Raw genomic sequence first — 17,625 nt, 5'->3', positions numbered from 1 at the left:
CTAAGATCTTTTAAAGTGATCAATCTCAATATTCTAAAATGACAAAGTAAAAACAGGATTTTTATTTTTTTGCAAATGTACTTAAAAGACATTTGACATTTAGCTTAGGTGCCTCCTGTTTCTCTTGACCATCTTTGGGTGTTTCTACCCCTTGATTGGAGTCCACTTGTAGTAAATTCATTTGATTGGACATGATTTGGAAGGGCACACACACCCGTCTGTATACGGTCTCACAGCTGACAATGCATATCAGAGCAAACAACCAACCCATGAGGTTGAAGCAACACAAAGAGTAAGACACACAAAAAAATGCACAAAACAGACGTGGACATACACATATAAAGGCATGCTTTTATAATTTTGAGTCTAAAGCACATGTTTAGAAAAGCACACAAATAAAATTAAAAAAATAAACATAAAATAAAATAATTTTATATTGGTTTTTATCAAGGTTTGTCAGTCATTTGAGTAGTCAGTCAACCTGGTATTTAGCCACAACAGGAACTTCACAACACATTCAGTGATCTTCACGCTCCCTTTTAATTAAGCTGATTAATGTTACAGTACAGTAAAAGGGTCTCAGCATTTGAGAGGTCTAAAGTTGTCTCGCTGCATTCATGGCAGCCTTGGGCAATAAAGGGACTCAGAGCCAAAACTGTCATACAGCTCTATATGTGGTTAAGTACACAGTGTTTTCCACAGGGGCAAGAAAGATAAAAAAATATAACAAATAAAGGACATCACCTTGACCAACAAGGTGCTACAACAGTGTTTCTGAAGCACATTTTCAGTGCAAAATATTTCAAATGTAGACCCTATATTAAGGTAATGTCAATAAACAAATACATACAGTATTTATAGTCAACTGTATTTACAAATCACATTACAAGAGGCATGACTTATATTACAAATTATTGTTCAATTCTAAGAAAAGTTCTACTTTCTATTATTAGAAGAATGGGACAGCCTTAGAATCTCATAAATACAGATTGAACTGTGATAGACACTTGGCAAATTGTTCGTTTCTCTGTTGTGTACTTGTCCTATTTGTTTGTTGTGACCAAATCTAGGTCTAAATCTGCACTGATGCATTTCACTGACATATCTGATTAAAGTGCTGATTATATGGCAATTTTGATCTAATTCTTTCTGTTGAATGTCAGCAGAGGATATTGGAAAATGCACCACACGACATTTGCATGATCCTAGTAAACAGAGCAACTGTTTCACTGTTCTCTTAAATGTAGAAGCAGTTCTCGACGGCTTCTCCGGTCTCCGCCTTATTATTATTATGCAGCTGTTTATTTATTGAATCCTGGAGCGACCCCAGAGAAAAATCTAACACTGGACTGCTGCCCGGAGAACCTGGTGGGATTTCCAGGAAAACATCAGATGGCTCTGCGTCCACTAACTGCTCCCCATCGCTAAGGCTCAGTCTGTAAGCGCCTTCTGTCTCTGAGGTGACTGTTTTCTTAGCAACAGTTTCTAAGGCAACCTCCTTGGCGGGCTTGTCCTGCACAGCCACGTCGTCCACTCCTTTAGATGTCTTGAGTGTGGCCAGTTTCTCGATTTCTTGAACTAGTTCCTCGTTTTGCTTCTTCCACTGACGATATTTTGAAGCTGACAGACCAGAGTCCTCTAAGATCTTGTTGATCTGCAGCAGCTCCAACTCTTTGGCCTGTAGAGAGAAAAGGGTTTCAATGACCATGCAGATATACTCAAATATGAAACTTCCTGATTTTGACTGTCTGAGAAGAACAAACGTGCTGTACAAGAAGTTATTTAATATTGGTTAATTCTTATTTCCTTCAAAAGAAACTGACACAAGTCACACACACAGTGGTCTCTGACTGGCCAGTACTAAATTAATTGTATCTGCATGGTAACTACTAACAATGTTTAGGTGGTTGACCTGTGTCAGGACGTCATCAGGACTTTTCTGCTTACCTTAAGAGTGCTCTGCAGGGCCCGGAGCGTGTGTGCCTTCTCATTGATGATGGGGTTCTTGTTGCGTCGAATGAACGATTTCCTGAAGTGGTCGTGTGTAAACGGCTGATCGTGGCCAATCAGAGAGACCCCTCCTTCCTTAATGTTGTTTAACATCATGCCCATCTCATCCACCGGTCCTCCTTCTCACGGGGATGCAGACACAGGCAGGAAAGAGCAGTTAAAGATGGAGGGAGATATGTGAAGAAAAGATAGAATTAAATGCATTAAAAGAGCAGTGGGGTTTGGCTGACAACATCATTTGTCAAAACATCCAAAGGGTGCACTCAAGAAAACAACATGTCATGACGAAAATTAATTTTACACTATCAGAGGGACGCTGTCTCCACAGCTTAAAGCGATAACTCATTTAGAGAGAGAAAATAAAAAATAAGAAAGCAGCAGGGAGCTGGGACAGTTAGCCTATACAGCACATACCTGTTGCTTTGCTGCCCCCTGTCACAGTATTCGATAATTGCACTCTTGTCTTCCCCTTTGGGCGAGGCAGAGTGTGGGACTGCACTTTCTGAGGCACACAATGAGACACATTATAATGTGAATGGTACTCCAAAATGGTGTGTGTTGTGTGTTTATGCAAGTGTAAACTCGCTTACTGTGGCAACCTTGTTTCTTCTGCGGGGTGAAGGTGATCTCTCGCTTTCTGATTCCGTCTCACTGTAACATTCTGTTCACAAATAAACACAAGTGTTAAATGAATCACCATTATACATCATATCACAGTATACTAAAAGATCAGGTATACTGATATTGTTTTTGGATCTTTTTTAATTGGCTGGCTGGACTAAAATCACATAATAAACTGCAGGTAACAATAGCAACAGTAATTATGCTTCGCCCTATGTTGCCAGTTAACTCTGCCTGGTGTAATTATCATAGCCATGAATTAATAAGACTGCAATGTTTAAAAAGATGACTTTGATATACAGTGTTTCCCTCTCTAATAAACGGCCATCGTATGAGTGATGGGGAACATAATGGACTCGGAGGAGGAAACACTACAATCTGTAGCCATCCATCATTTTGGCACCAGCACCAGGACACCTCATGATGCATCAGTTTTATTTATATAAAAACCTAAAATCGCAAGTCAAATAAAATAGAATAAATATGCACCAGAAATATTGCAAGACATTTTGGGTGAGTGAAACCATGTAATGCATTTTTAATAGCATTACTTTAATGCTACACTTACTACTACTACTACACTTTACTGTAATTATTGAAATTACAAAAATACAAGTTAACCAATATAAGGAGAATGTTTGCCCACCTTCTTCGTTATCTGGGCCTGTGTGTAATTTCTTGTGTTTCTGAATGGCTGGGATCAGACAGTTAATCCACCTGGAGAGAAAAAGACAAGATTTATCAACACACACAAAGCAAATGCAATTTCTGTTTTAGTAACGTTTAAGATTATGCAACCACAGCTTTACATTTCAACAAAAGTGATCATTATGTCTAAGAGCACTAAAACAGGATCCCGAAAAAGCCAGCTGTAGGGGGCAGTGCAGACCAGCACATGTTTAAGTATATAACACCCCTCACTGATTGCAAAATATGAATGAGTCTACCGTTACGCAGATGCATTTTAGAACTGAACATTTCTGAAAGAAATGTGGGTAACGCAAGGCTAGACTTGAACTCTCAAACAGACTTGGCTCATCTGCTCATCTGGAGATTGAAAGAAAGAGAAGACAGACAGCCTGAACAAGGCCTTGGATTGTAATCGATCAAACTTACTTGCTCATGTCACTGACATTTTCTGCCGCAAAGAAGAAGTTGTGAAATCGTGGGTGGCACATTTTAAACACGCTTGTAGGGAGAGAGAACAAAGAGAGAGGGAGGCATAAACATGAGAGAAATTAAAATCAAAGTCAATCAAAGCTACAGAAATTCTCATTCCTCATCTCTTTTGAGATTCTATGAATTCAGATTCAGATACACCAGGCGCATTTTCTTTCAGCTAATTTTCAAAGTAGAGAAAATAGGTTTTTATTTCAAGCACATGACTGCAGATTGTTGCATAAAGCCAAAACAGATCATCTACTGTGCACGGGGACAATAAGGTTTTTGTTTCAAACTACCCAGTTTATTGACCAATTTGTTGAGTTCTTACTTACTATTTTCTCTTGTGCTCTCCAGCGCTCTCTATGTTGTAGCAGGCTATGTTGACAAAACCCTCTGCCTTCTCATCCTGCAGAAAGAAATCCCATGCAAACATACAGTTCAATAAGGGTATAAGACTGGCTCAAGGAAAATAAGCTAAATCAATATTTTAATTAGTCAATACTATTGACTAAACCATAATAGCCTACAATGAAAGAACAGCATTAACAAGATCTGTTAATTATGTGTTTCAACAGTACTTTTTTTATTTCTAGTACAGTACATTTATTTAGTTCTAGAGAGAGTGACTATTGTCTTAGTCGTATTCCCACCTGTGGGCTGGTGTACCAATAAAGGGAAGGACCCTTGAGGACGAACCAGAAGCGCTGCCACTTCTGGGCAAGGAAGACGCTGCTTTCCTTTCTCTTCTTCCACAGCCAACCGTCAAAGTCAGGTCGACCCAGCTCGCGGCAGGACACACGGCGCCGACTCATCGCTGTCGACTTTCCTGAGAGGAAGAAAGGATGGGAAGAAGAAGAAGAGCAAGAAACAATGAAGATCAACAAACACATTTTTTTACTAACATTGGACATGCAATCCCCTTTTCTTCTCTTAAACTAGTGCTTAATCTGCTTTGTTTTGATCTAGATTTGGTCCGTAACTCCTATAAGCCCTATCGTCAATTCAATAAGACCTGGTTTTGGTATTGACTTTGACTTGATGAAGATGCTCTTCACTACACCTTTTGCAGTGGAGTATTTTGCTTATATTCATGTAGTATTACAGTATAAGATTGTACCTTTTGTAGAGCTCTTCTGTGTCTCCTTATTGCCCTGAAAAGAGCGCCAATACAGTTTATTCTGCGGTATAAAGTAACAACATCAACATCAACAGTGGGGTTTAACGTGTTCACAATGTTTAATGTGTCTGGCAGTTTCTCTCTCACCCTGTGTCCCACCATTTCAGGGCAGGAACTTATGCTGGCTGTGTCCTGGTCGACTCGGTGAGGTGAAGAACTTCTGAATGACCCAAATCCAAAGGGAGAAAGACTTCTGGGTGACAGAGACTGGTTGTGTCTTAGTCCGGGGGAGAGTCTTAAACTTTCCAAACTTTCAAACTCCCCTGAGAAACACACATGAATGAATGTGATTACCTGCATAAACCAGAAGTGAAAATTCTAGAATTTGTGTTGACAGTTAAATGACAGTAAAACTATTCAACACACCATCATGATTCAACGATCTACATGTAAAACTCTTTTGTAATACAGTCTACACTGCTTACAGTAAGATCATAGGGCGATAGGTCTATTTCAAATTTTATTTTACAAGCCAATGTATTCAAGTTTTTTTTCATTATTACCTGCAGACTGTGTATAATGAATACCTTCTTTAAATTATTTAGCGTTTTGTATACAGTATATATATATATATATATATATATATATATATATATATATATATATATATATACTGTATATATTTGGAGGGCTTATGCGATAGTAAGTCTTTCATATCTCCTTAACAAAGAACACCTGTCTCTGCAAAACCCTTTCTGCATTATGTTTTGTCAAATATCCTGAAATGTCCAATAACTACTGAAACAATAAGCTCTCTTGGTGCCGAAGACCCGAGCCCCCCCCTGTGTTCCTTACCTGAGGCTGACAGTGGTGACAGCCCCCCTCGTTGGCTTTGATATGAAGTGAGAGATGGATCCCCTTCTAGCTCCCTTTCAGAGGACAACTCGGATTCCTCCTGTCCCATAGGCGGCTGACTGTGAATGGCTCTCCTGCAGTGGAAAACATAGAAACAGATCAAAACCACTTACTAATGGTGCCTTCCGGTGCTTCTGAGAGGCTTTAATGTCTGAGATTTAAGATTCAGCTGTACTGGTGAGTTAAAACAGTATACATTGCCTTTATTGTCTTTTAAAAAGCTCAAATTTGACATTATGCTGTTTGCCAGTAGTCTAAAGTGTCTACTTGTTTTTCTTTCCTTTAGACTGGAGTTAGTAATGTGTCACAATGTGACAGGATTATTTACAACCTTAATGCACCATCCCTGCCTACTCCTTCCATGTGTCTGAGTTCGGCTGCTCTCCATTAGCTCTCACTTTATTTGCCTTTCCATCACTCTTTTTCCTCCCTTCTCTTATTTTTTTCTTTTTTCCCTCCCCCTTGATCGTGTCTTTCTTCATCTCTCCAAAACTCCCTCATTTATTAATTGTTTTGCTTGTCTGTTCAGAGAAATGGACGTGTGGGTGCATATGGTGGAATTTGCAGTGTGTCCTCATCGCCAACCTACCGGGTCCTGGCATATTAAAAAGGTCAAAAGGGTTTGTGGGAAGTTCAGCTCTATTGAGTAAATCCTTAGAAGTTTAGTGAACCAAACTTATGGCCAAACTGCTCTGAGATGTACAGTTAAAACATTTCTAAAAAAAATTGCTTTGTATTGGTTATACTACAAATTAAAATACTCAACTCAATACTCAAAATACAGCGAGATGATTTGCTTCCAAGGAATTCTTTTATTCACTTTTCATTTAGCATATTCTGATCATGTATGGTGTTACAATTAAAGGTACCGTTTGGAGTTTTCTTCTTAACACTTACAGGAGAGTCTTTTATCAACTGCTACATTAGGCCAATGAGGTGGGGCCAGGGGAGAACTTGCTAAGACGCGTAGTCTGCGTGCCAATAGCCAATGTCCACAATCTGTCTACATTTCGGTGCTGTGACCCATTTATTCTCCCGACGGCCTGCTCACCGTCCATTTCATTTAATTTCTGGTTTTGTTCTATTAAATTTCTTTTGCACACAAATCAAACCATGACACACAGACCTGACACAGTCAAACGCTGTATGTTTTCCCAGTTTTCCACACACCTGTGTGCCTGTGGGCGATTACCTTTCTGCATTCCAAAAGGCACTGCTTCACCCAGTGCTCAAACATAAAACTGCAGATTAATTAGCATAACCAACGTGTATGTAAACAAAACAATGTATCTCTGAAGCTTATTAAAAATGCTGAATGCATTTCCTTCCTACATTTGACATTTTATTGTTTCCTCCATTTTGCTTGTGCATTGCTACATTTTATGGCACATTACTGCCCCCTGCTGGTCAGTGGGATAGAGCGAAACCATTGGAAGGAATGTGGATCACCTCACTGTATGCATTTGCACAAAATATAAAGCATTGCTCCATAATGCTACTATGTGATAAATTCCTCAAGGTACTTTTACTTTACACACATTTCATATTGTAAGTATTGTCCATCACTGTATTATGGTCGATTGAATCATTCAGCTCTATGCAATGGCTTTATTTGGCTGAAAATCTAAAAAAGACCACTAATTATAGCTCATTTCAAATAGAGCTAATTTAGAATAAGAGATCATTAATGCTTGACAGGCGATTCTCATAAATGGAAGGTTCAGGTTTGTCAAAATCTAATTAAAATCCAATATCCACAATGACATGTGCTCCTAGAATTATTTAAAGGAATATCTAATTAATAAAGGGAAAGCTTAAGTATGTTCTTACCTAAAAGACAGGGACCTGGCAGAGGCTGCTACCCTCTTAAATATGGAGTGTTTCAGATTCCCCTCCTCGTCCTCTTCCTCCTCCTCGGACCTCTCTTCTTTCTCCTCTTCCTCCTTCTTAAAAGAAATCAACTGTGTGAATGTGCATACTACACTGTGTGTGTATTTAGGGGTTAGTGGAGCTTTATATGCTCTTTCTGTGGCTTAGGAGATGAGACAACAACACAGACACAACATACACATACACACACTGTCTGTGAAGCTCTCGCTAAAAGCAATGCCAAGGTGATTAACATCTTTTTAAGTGCATTTTCTCACCTTATGGCTGCAGCTAGAGCTAAGATTAATATGGTAATAGTCCCAAGAGGGTGTGAAATGTTAAATGTGTGTGCACTTGACTCAGATTCAGTATGTAATTCAGTGTGTAGTTCAAAGACAAACAACAGTCGTCATAGTGACAACTGAGACGAAGTGTGAATGGAAAAGGATCCCAGGAGATGTTAAACGGAAATCAAAAAGTGGATTCTCATGACAGGGTAGCTTCAGGTTCCTCTTTTATAAACTGTAATGAAATAATCCAGTTTCTGATAGAAGATTTAATGTTTCAGCCCCGGGTGTATTTATGCTAAACAAAAACTAAGTGGTAGAACATTTTAATTGTGTGCAACAATAACACAGTTGACTTGGTGTTTCTTCTAATGGCTTCACAAACAATTACACATTTTCCAAACACATTTTTCAAGCCCACGTGCTTCTAAAGTATAGTATGAGTAACAAGAATAATATCATTCCTAAGACATGTTGAAGTCCATGTGTGGCAATTGTGAGCGATTGTGCATGCTGGTATACTGTGATGATATGCAGTTTTTCCTAATGTTCTGTCAAAATAGGGGTTGGAGGGGAAGATAGTGTGTGTGACACATGGATGAGACAGAAAAAGCTGTAATGATGCACACAAATTTTCATTAAATATCAAGAGATTATAAAGTGATGGATAGCGCAAACACTGTACTAAAAATTCTGCTATTCTTCCAATCAATCTTTTTAGATATTTTTTGGACCAGGACCAGGAAAATCTAGTTTTGAAGACACTTCATCATGGACTAAAGTGTTGGTAAAGGGGAAATGTAAGATTATCATAACTGTAATTATCCATTCATATATCAATACCACATATGCTGGTTTGCAACGGAGCACAGTTTCCTTTGTAAATCAGTAGGGACGTACAGTGTGTTCATTTTCTGCTTGAGAAGATGATATAGTTGATGGAGTGATGAGGTGAGTGGAGGAGGACATTAGAGATCCCTGACCTGTGTGGAGAAAATCGGGACTGGGTTTCTGCGTCGCACTGACTCGGGAATCTTCTTCAGGACCAAAGTCACTCCGCTGGGATTCTCCCGCAGCTTTTTTACAAGATTAACTCTGCTCCAGCCCACCTGATGCAGTAAAACAGATGATTGTTTCTCTTTGAAGGTTATTGTTTCAGACACAAAAACACTTTGCAGGAACAGTAACTGTACGGAGGTTTATCTCAGTTACTTTGGAGCTAAGACTGAGACGATCCCACATATACAGTACTACGGAGCAGTGCAACATATACGCAGGCTTGCACACATACTGTATATTTTTTTATAACACTCACCACTATCTGGTCATTGACTTGAATCACTTCATCACCAGCCAATATCTTTACGTAGGCATCATTTGAAGGCTGCAAAATGAAGAGAAAAACAAAACAAATAAGAAGAACTCTTACTAAATAACCTTTGGTCATTTTTGTTTTACTTTACTTTTTTGTGCTCTTATCTACTGTGACATGCAGTAGATAGGACTTTGTATTGTACCAAAGAGCTGGTAGAGATTTAGTGTTTATGCACATTTTGACATGTTTTGTGAATGTAGAAGATTTTTTTTTAGCTATAAGGGCTTGTTTATAAACTCCTGTTAAACAGTATATTATGGCAATTTTGACATTTATTATTTTTTGTCATATCACATAACAGTTTTGTGACTACTGACGACAGACGATAGAGCTATATAGTACATTTCCAAAATTAAAAAATTACTGTCATAGTTATTGCTGTGATCTGGCAGTTAATAACAACTTGCAAACTTTTGAAGCTAGAAATAATTTATATATACATAAAATTAAATCCTCCATCACTGTCTAAGTTTATATCAACATCACTATATATATATACACACACACACACACACACACATTATGGCATGCTGTTTATGAAATTATTATATATATACATACGTGAAATTTGAATATATGTAATGCACCTTGAATATATTGAATGTAAGTTGTTTGATTGTAAGACAATAATTTAAGTGGAAATAACATTAAAAGACATAAATGTCTTTTCTCGGCTTATCCGGTCAATGAAATACCTAAAGAATAAAGAAACGTCATCAAAATCTTGCAATTATATAATACAACTACAAGTACTAAAAGGAATAGCTAACTTGGTATGGCTAATATTAAATAAAACGTATGTTGTCTTGCGGTATCGTCATATCACCCACGCCTAATGTTGTCCTGAGGAAATCCTAAGGGGAACCAGTGAAATGGAACAATGACTTTGTGGACACCTTGCAGTAATAGAACACCTGGTGGATTTTATAATTGTATGGGTACTTTTTCTGTGAGCCTGTGAAGCCGAGGCAGAATAAAGATCATGCACCCAGGCTGTACTGTGTGTGTGTGTGTGTGTGTGTGTGTGTGTGTGTGTGTGTGTGTGTGTGTGCGCGTGCGTGTGTGTTTGTGGCCAGTGGTCACGTCTCTTCTTAGCAGTTAGTGATGTAACTGCAGTAGCAGGGCAGTCAAGAGTACTTTGCTGTTGACATAATGGAACAAAAACATCTCCATCTTTCACTCCCACAGGAGAGCTGCCCTTGCACTCATTTCACAAGCCCTCCTTATCCTGGCTGACAAACACACCTCCCTCTTTCCATCGCTCTGAGCTTATTTTACAAGCCTACTATTATCCAACAGATCTTCAGCTTTCTCAGAAAATGCTGTATCTCTGCTCCTTCTATGGGATGATTTTATTTTACAGAGTTCATCCAGTTTAACAATCAGCTACTATAAGTGTGACTATCAAATCACTCAGAAGTAATTAGTCCAATAGTCTCATCAGTTTATCTCCAATTTAAAGATGAAGATATAATGGAAAAAACTAATTCTGGTCAGACCAATCACATTGTGTATAGAGTCGGTGGGTGGGCTTAACATAATGAGGGCAGAGTTGCGACGGTTCACTGCTACTTGAAAACAAAGAAGATGGCTGCTGTTGCTGGCAAACAGCGGTCTTACGAACTGGCTTTGGCCACAAATAAGGAATACTTGGAGTTAAGTTTTTCTTTGAGAAAAGAACAAAGAACAGCACGGAAGTCATTCTTTAAAAAAGGAAGATGTGTTTGGAGGATACAACAAAAGTTTAATCTATCAACTAGCGTTGCTCTGGTTGGTTGTAGCGCTATCCTAGTGCGTGCAGAGGGAATTTGAAAGACAACTGTTTATCCCGCCCCTCCGATTGAGCCCTACCAATGCTGAGTTCCCAGACCCAGAATTTATAAAAAACATGATTGTAATCAAATTTTATTGTCACAGACATAGAAGAGAGTTGATGTGAAACTGATCATTTTTCTATTTTAGTTTTGCTTCCCAACTGAAATTATACTTCCAGTTCCTTCTAGAGGAGAAATTCTGACAAGTTTAACAGCAGATCCAAACGTTTCAATATAAGACGTGGAAACAAGTGTTTAAGTGTTATCTCTTGCAGAAATATGTGACAGACCTGAGCCACAGAGTCACAGCGTGTTACCTCCTACACTTGTCAGCGCAGTTTTTAACAAGACAAAGCCGGTTCAGAAATGTGGGACTCTTTTGGCTGTAACCCCACCAGCTCTTTTTCTCTGAGCTCTTGCGAAGAGACAAACTGTAGTGAAAGTTAACCTCATGGTCTGGAGTTCAAAAGAAGTAAAGGTTTGAGTCATGCTGCTCTTAAGAAGATTGTTTAAAGCACAAAGATGGTTAACCTTGTGTGGATTTATGGGCTGAGTCATCAGTGATCAAGTAAACAAGAGAGTCTGACCTCAGCAGCACTTCCAGTCACATAGTGGTTAATGGAGCCAGTGGATGTGATCTCAATCCCCTAAGAGAAACAGAAACAGAGAGATACATTTCAGACTGATAACCTACATATGAGAAATATACAGTAAGCTAATTTTACACATCACTGAGTCCAAATGATTCAACATAATGGACACGTAAACATTGCTCTTTCATGTTACTGTCATTGCTGATGTAGTCTGCGGGGAGATATTGATGTCTGTCTCCAGATGTATTGATGGTTCAGCCTGTAATTACCCCTCAGCTGGCCTTGATAGATTATTTTGAGTCATAATGGACGTGGGGAGAGCCAACTAACTAACACCCTAGAATGCCCAGACCACATAATCAATGCGTATTACATGACAACAGACACATGAATGGATTCAAACTTTGAACTGAAAAGAGCACAGCAAAAAGAGCTATTTCCTCCCATCACACAATATTATATTTAATTATTATATATAAACTATATCAACTTATTTGCTAAAAAATATACAGGTCCTTTCAAAAGCTGTACTTACAATTCAATTCAACAATACATTACAATGAAGAAGTACAATACAATTCTACGTATACAATTCAAATGTAAACCTCAAAATGTCATGAAGTTATAACATCTTACCAAAGCTGACCCTGTGGTTCAGCATACCCCCCCCCCCCCCCCCCCCCCCATTTAGTATTTATAGCAGTATCTAAACATGTATAAATAGTTTAAAGCAGATATAATGTGAGCAGGTCAAGGGTGGAAAGTTAGCATGTATTTAATTGTGTTTTGCAGTGCTCTTATTTTTACTAGTCTACTAGTTTGTTTTATTGTGTTGCTGTACAGAGATGCTGACTTGACCTTTCCCCAAACCCAGTGCCAATTAGCACTGATGCAACTCACCTGGGAATGAGGGAATCAGACCATTTAAAAAAAGAACAGAGCAACAGAGAAGAGAGACAGAAGACAGGAGTAAACGGCAACAGACGGTGGTATAAGGGGACGATGAGACTGGGGAGCAAAGCCGCCTGAGGTTTAGATTAGTGTAATATAAGCCTATGTCTAATGTGTGATCCTACCTCCCAGGGCATACCTATGGGTGCACTGTGACGGATTCCATAGGGAAATTCCAGTTCCCGCTACCACAACCGGCCCCTCTCAGGCCTTGGGGTTTTATTCTTTTTATCTAAATAAATGTCTATAAAGTTTTTGGCTTTGCTCACCCCTGATTTTGAGAAGCTGGCTTTTATTGTTTTAATTTATGAATAATTTTAAGAGGTCCTAAGCCTAATCAAAAACCTAGGGGGCATTGTCGGCCCAAGATTTTAATGAGAGCCATTTTAATCTACCACCGTCTGTTACAATAAGACAAAACAGATACTAAATGACAATGTAGTAAAAAATAGTAGTAATAATGTAAAATGTCTTCATAGAAGAAGTTATAATTCTTCACTTCAATACTCTACATTAAAGATCCCATATTTTGCTCATTCATGCTACTTTTTTTTACCATTTTGTTTACATGGTTTAATGTTCATTAACAATTTTCATTCTGTCTTAATCTCCACCTTCTCCTTTTGTGAATGGAATACATTTTAATTGGAGAAAGGTGAAATAAACAGCTTTTACTTTTAGACTGACATTTCCTTTATGAATGAAGTGTACCTCAGTTTGTACATTAAGTCATTATAATTGTTACGACCTAATGCTTCTCTGTCTTAAGTTCCCATTACTTTCATTCAGTCAGTGCGTTTACATTTAGTCTATGGTTTATTCTGACCAGTTGTACATTGGCAGAGCGCCAACTACTACACCGGACTCCCGTCAATGTCCCCATTCCCTGCTCACACTTATGGGAACCGTACGTGAGCGGCATAACCGGTTATTCACTTAATACCTGGTTACTGCTGAGCATGTAAACACTAATGTTTTTGTTGTCGTTTGTTGACGTTTTTTTCAATCAATTTCTCTGTCAGCTGAGGTTAATCAGGTTTTGTTTTTATTATTTTTATTTAGTAAAATTTTCCTGTTCTACTGTAGAAAAATTGTGAAATTACTACAGTTTAACTAAAACCCACTCTTTTTGACACACCTCCAGCCACCCAGAGACGCACAATTATGCATCAATGAACACAAACAAAATGTATGCTTGGCATCAGCGTCAGAGGTGATGGAAGTGAAACTAGAAAATCCACTTTTAAGACAACACAGATGATTAGGATGATTGGACTGCTACTATCTCAAGAGACTTACCTAATGGGGTTGAGGGAAGGGAATTGGACAAATGTATACTTAGAAATAAACAAATGATAATTTATGTGGATAACAAGCAAAAAAGATGGCTATAACTGTTGTACTGAATGTACCGACTGAAGGATAAGGCATTAGGTGAAGAAAAGCGACAGAAACAAAGTTATGTATGAACAACTAGACATAGTAGAAGCTTTTGAACGAGTAATAAGAATAGAACAGGGTACAGGGATAACCTTGTATTATGAAGGATGAAGGAAGTGATGAGGGAACCAAATGATGGAGAACTGCAGGCAGTGATGAAAGCAGAAAATGAATACTGAAAATGAGAGAGTGACAGAAAATAAGAGGCAATAGAACGTTGAGAGAGGTTTCATAATGATGGTAATACTGAGATGGTAAGATGCTGCACAGAGGAGACAAACACAAAAAAAATCCAGCCAGGGGGGACCAGAATAGAAAAGAAAAAGCAGAATCTTACTGGAAGAAGAGTTTAAAAATGAGTTGATGGAGTAAAAAGTCATGTAATTGACAATAAATCTTAGTGTTGGTTTACAATTTCTAAAACATTTTCATGTTAATCTTATTGGAAGATCAGCAGCCAGTGGCCCAGAATAGCCCAAATTGTGATGATTTCCCAAAGTCTAAGGTAATGTCCGAATAACCGTCCAAAACATTAACATAAACATATTCACTGTCAGAAGTCTTTCCAGTTGAAAGGCTGAGACTAGGTAATATTCAACAATGTTTTTTGAGGAATAAATCAATTGATTACCAAATATTTCCCAGCAACTACACTGTTTGATTAATTATTAAATGAATTGCTTCAGCTATACATCTTATACAGTGAAACAAAACAAATTCTAACTTTGATTGGACAACTGGTCCCCAGACCGTATTTGGAGAACCTCCAGATTTTAAATTCTGTAGGATTTGTGTCAAAGAGTTAAATCTACATACAGCATGGTAAAAGTGTTGGCATTTAATATTGTAAATAGAATTTGCATCTAGCATAAAAAATATAATTTTCTTTGGTTGTACATTGGATTTAAGACAAAGGGAGTTATTAAGAACAAGAAGGCTTTACCAGCTGATCACCAGGTGACACAGGCACTAGGTCGAAACTCTCAAGCTGAGCAGTGTGGGTAAGAAGCGCCTCAGGGCTGGAATTTAGAATCTCATCACACACAGACACCAACTGACGGCACTAGAGAATGAAACAAACCACCATTTACTATCAAGAATATCTCAATCAATCCTTAAAAAAATAAAGGCAACAATATACAAATACTTACAACAGATATGATGTCCTTTTCCTTTTCATAGACAGTGGTATCCTGTTGGATGAGTGAAACAACATGACATGAGTTCCATCCAAGCAGTGATCCACAATGACACCACAGCAGCCTTTATAATGCTACAATTGATTTGTGGAAATGGGACAATCTGACTCAAAAACGTGTGTCCTATTTCCTCTTCACAGCATGAGTCAGGAAGTGAAAGATCAAAGGTATCTAGAGACAAGAGAGGCGTCACCCCACAGCTTTTACTGGTACTTTATCCCAGCAGAATCTAGTCTTGTTTAAATGGAAAAAATACATAAACATACCACTTTTTAAATTAAATTTTCAGTACAGCAAGTGGGTAATCGATTTTATGGTGTGTAATGTCCACTTAACCCGAGGGCTCACAATAATCCCCCACAAGCACACATGCGTGTACACCACAGGAAGTCAGTGGTCAATGTCACAAACTGCTTAATCTCTGGTAGAGAGGAAGGTGTTGATAATGCTCCAACTGGCATTACTTTGACTTTGCCCGGGAGCTGGAAAATGAAGGGCAGGCTTTGAATTGAGGGGATAAAGAGGTTAAAAGAGAAGAGGGTAGATGTTTACACGGCGTATGTGGTAGAATTTCCAGTTTGTGAAATCATGCTGTGTAAATTGAGACAGTGGTCTAATTCAGGTCAAAGCCCAACATGTTCTATAGAGTTGAGGGAGACTAAGCAGCTGTATGATGGCAAAAGGCTTGGGCCTGTACGTCTGTCTACCAAGTCCCCAAAATTAATGTACACACACATAGGAAGGACATAATTAAATGAACACACACACACACACACACACACACACACACACACACACACACACACACACACACACACACACACACACACAATCACCTATGGCTAGGCTCTACTGCAGTATGGTCAGGCTGGCATTGTTTTCAGTCTGTGCATAGGTGTTTGGGTTCATGATTTAGATAAGCATGTGTTTTGTGTATCTTCTTTTTTTTTCATTGCAGGTTCAGCTAAACTAAACACTTCCCGGCATGAGTTTTAAATACTCCTTCAGGAAGACAGGAACTTTAGAGTTGGGATTACACTACACAAAACTACATTGTGGTTAAACTGTACTGCTTAATCCTAATGGCTTCTGTGTAAATTGTCAATGTCTCCAGGATATGTCTTCACATATCCAGAGTCAAGCTGCTCTTTAGTTTTAGCAAGAATATTCACTGACTATGCTGATACCATTACTCCCTAAGCTAATTTGCAATGCATGACGATGTGATGAGTTACATAATGTACTATTAGGGGAAACTAATCCCTGTGAAATGTAACAAGGGATCAACAGTGAACAGGGTTGGATTTCTGGGCTGATTAAGACTGCAGGGAGGGGTACGACAGGGAGAGGGTGGGAGTGTGGTTACTCCCCTTTGGCATTTAAGTGCGGGTACTTTTGAGATGCAGAACATACAATATATTGATTTACACCCCAACAAACAACTAAAGGTTGTGTAAACACCTAAAGATGTTCAGATCTTTATCTCGATCCCCACTTGAGCAAACTAATCTTGTCATGGCACGCTAGCTATATGCAACAGTGACTACTAAGTTCATTAGTTAGCTACAGTAGTTAGGGCTTTATTCACAGCATAAACAGAAATAAAACTGAATTAAGGACAGATATTTAAAACAGAACATAATTGTTGCAGTACAAAATTCTAAATTACGGTGGAGCTGAAACTAACCTTACTCAGAGCCGGCTGCTAATGTTACCAACAAGATATTGTGGATCAAACTATAGGTAAATGCATCTTGAAAAGGATTTATGGTTAATTTTAGTCACTAAGAGGAGTTTGTGCCACATGAAACCATAAACAGTGCAACAAGGCAGTCACAAGAGTTTGAAACGGTGTGCAGCCATGCTAGCAGCTCTGTGATGCTGCAGTGTTGAGCTAAATGCTAACGTTAGCTTCCTAACATGTTCACTATGACTATGCTAACATGATAGGTTTACCGTGTTCACCATCTTGGTTCAGTGTGTTAGAATGCCGACATTTGCTACTTAGCACTAAACACAAAGTACAGCAGGCATTTTGTTATAAACCAAATTTTAAAAAAAAATCCCCAAAGTTATTACAGTTCATCCTGAAAGGAAAATTAGTGTATTCATTCAACACATTAGTTCCCACATTTAATTTATAACTGCATATGTAAACATTGTGGTGGCGCTAAAGAAAAGTCTAAGGGTTAATAAAGGCAGAGGAATTATTCCTCTGGGGACTGTGAATGTCCATAGAAAATCTCATGGCAATCCTTACAATAGTTGGT

The 17,625-nt window shown here is 38.5% G+C and overlaps 1 protein-coding gene across 5 annotated transcripts in view; it reads right to left on the bottom strand.

The window, feature by feature from the left end:
* Positions 1–516: 516 nt before the first annotated feature.
* The window catches only part of cnksr1 (connector enhancer of kinase suppressor of Ras 1), a 28,077-nt gene continuing 10,968 nt past the window's right edge, over positions 517–17,625 (bottom strand). Inside the window, exons 5-21 of one of the 5 annotated variants that reach the window (XM_032499640.1) lie at positions 15,308–15,349; positions 15,100–15,219; positions 11,760–11,819; positions 9,299–9,367; positions 8,967–9,092; positions 7,658–7,773; positions 5,768–5,901; positions 5,060–5,235; positions 4,913–4,946; positions 4,446–4,621; positions 4,128–4,201; positions 3,748–3,819; positions 3,278–3,348; positions 2,601–2,671; positions 2,425–2,512; positions 1,948–2,132; positions 517–1,678 (exon numbers count right to left, since the gene is read on the bottom strand). In XM_032499640.1, coding sequence (XP_032355531.1) covers positions 1,238–1,678; positions 1,948–2,132; positions 2,425–2,512; positions 2,601–2,671; positions 3,278–3,348; positions 3,748–3,819; positions 4,128–4,201; positions 4,446–4,621; positions 4,913–4,946; positions 5,060–5,235; positions 5,768–5,901; positions 7,658–7,773; positions 8,967–9,092; positions 9,299–9,367; positions 11,760–11,819; positions 15,100–15,219; positions 15,308–15,349 — 2,055 coding nt within the window. In that variant the 3' untranslated portion in view covers positions 517–1,237. The remainder of the gene's footprint in view (positions 1,679–1,947; positions 2,133–2,424; positions 2,513–2,600; positions 2,672–3,277; positions 3,349–3,747; positions 3,820–4,127; positions 4,202–4,445; positions 4,622–4,912; positions 4,947–5,059; positions 5,236–5,767; positions 5,902–7,657; positions 7,774–8,966; positions 9,093–9,298; positions 9,368–11,759; positions 11,820–15,099; positions 15,220–15,307; positions 15,350–17,625) is intronic. The other 4 variants (XM_032499641.1, XM_032499644.1, XM_032499645.1 and 1 more) reach the window with 4 other exon arrangements.

This window comes from Etheostoma spectabile, chromosome 20 (genome assembly GCF_008692095.1).
Source record: "Etheostoma spectabile isolate EspeVRDwgs_2016 chromosome 20, UIUC_Espe_1.0, whole genome shotgun sequence".
In the NCBI taxonomy this organism is placed as follows: Eukaryota; Metazoa; Chordata; class Actinopteri; order Perciformes; family Percidae; genus Etheostoma; species Etheostoma spectabile.
This window is presented reverse-complemented; position numbering and strand designations above follow the sequence as displayed.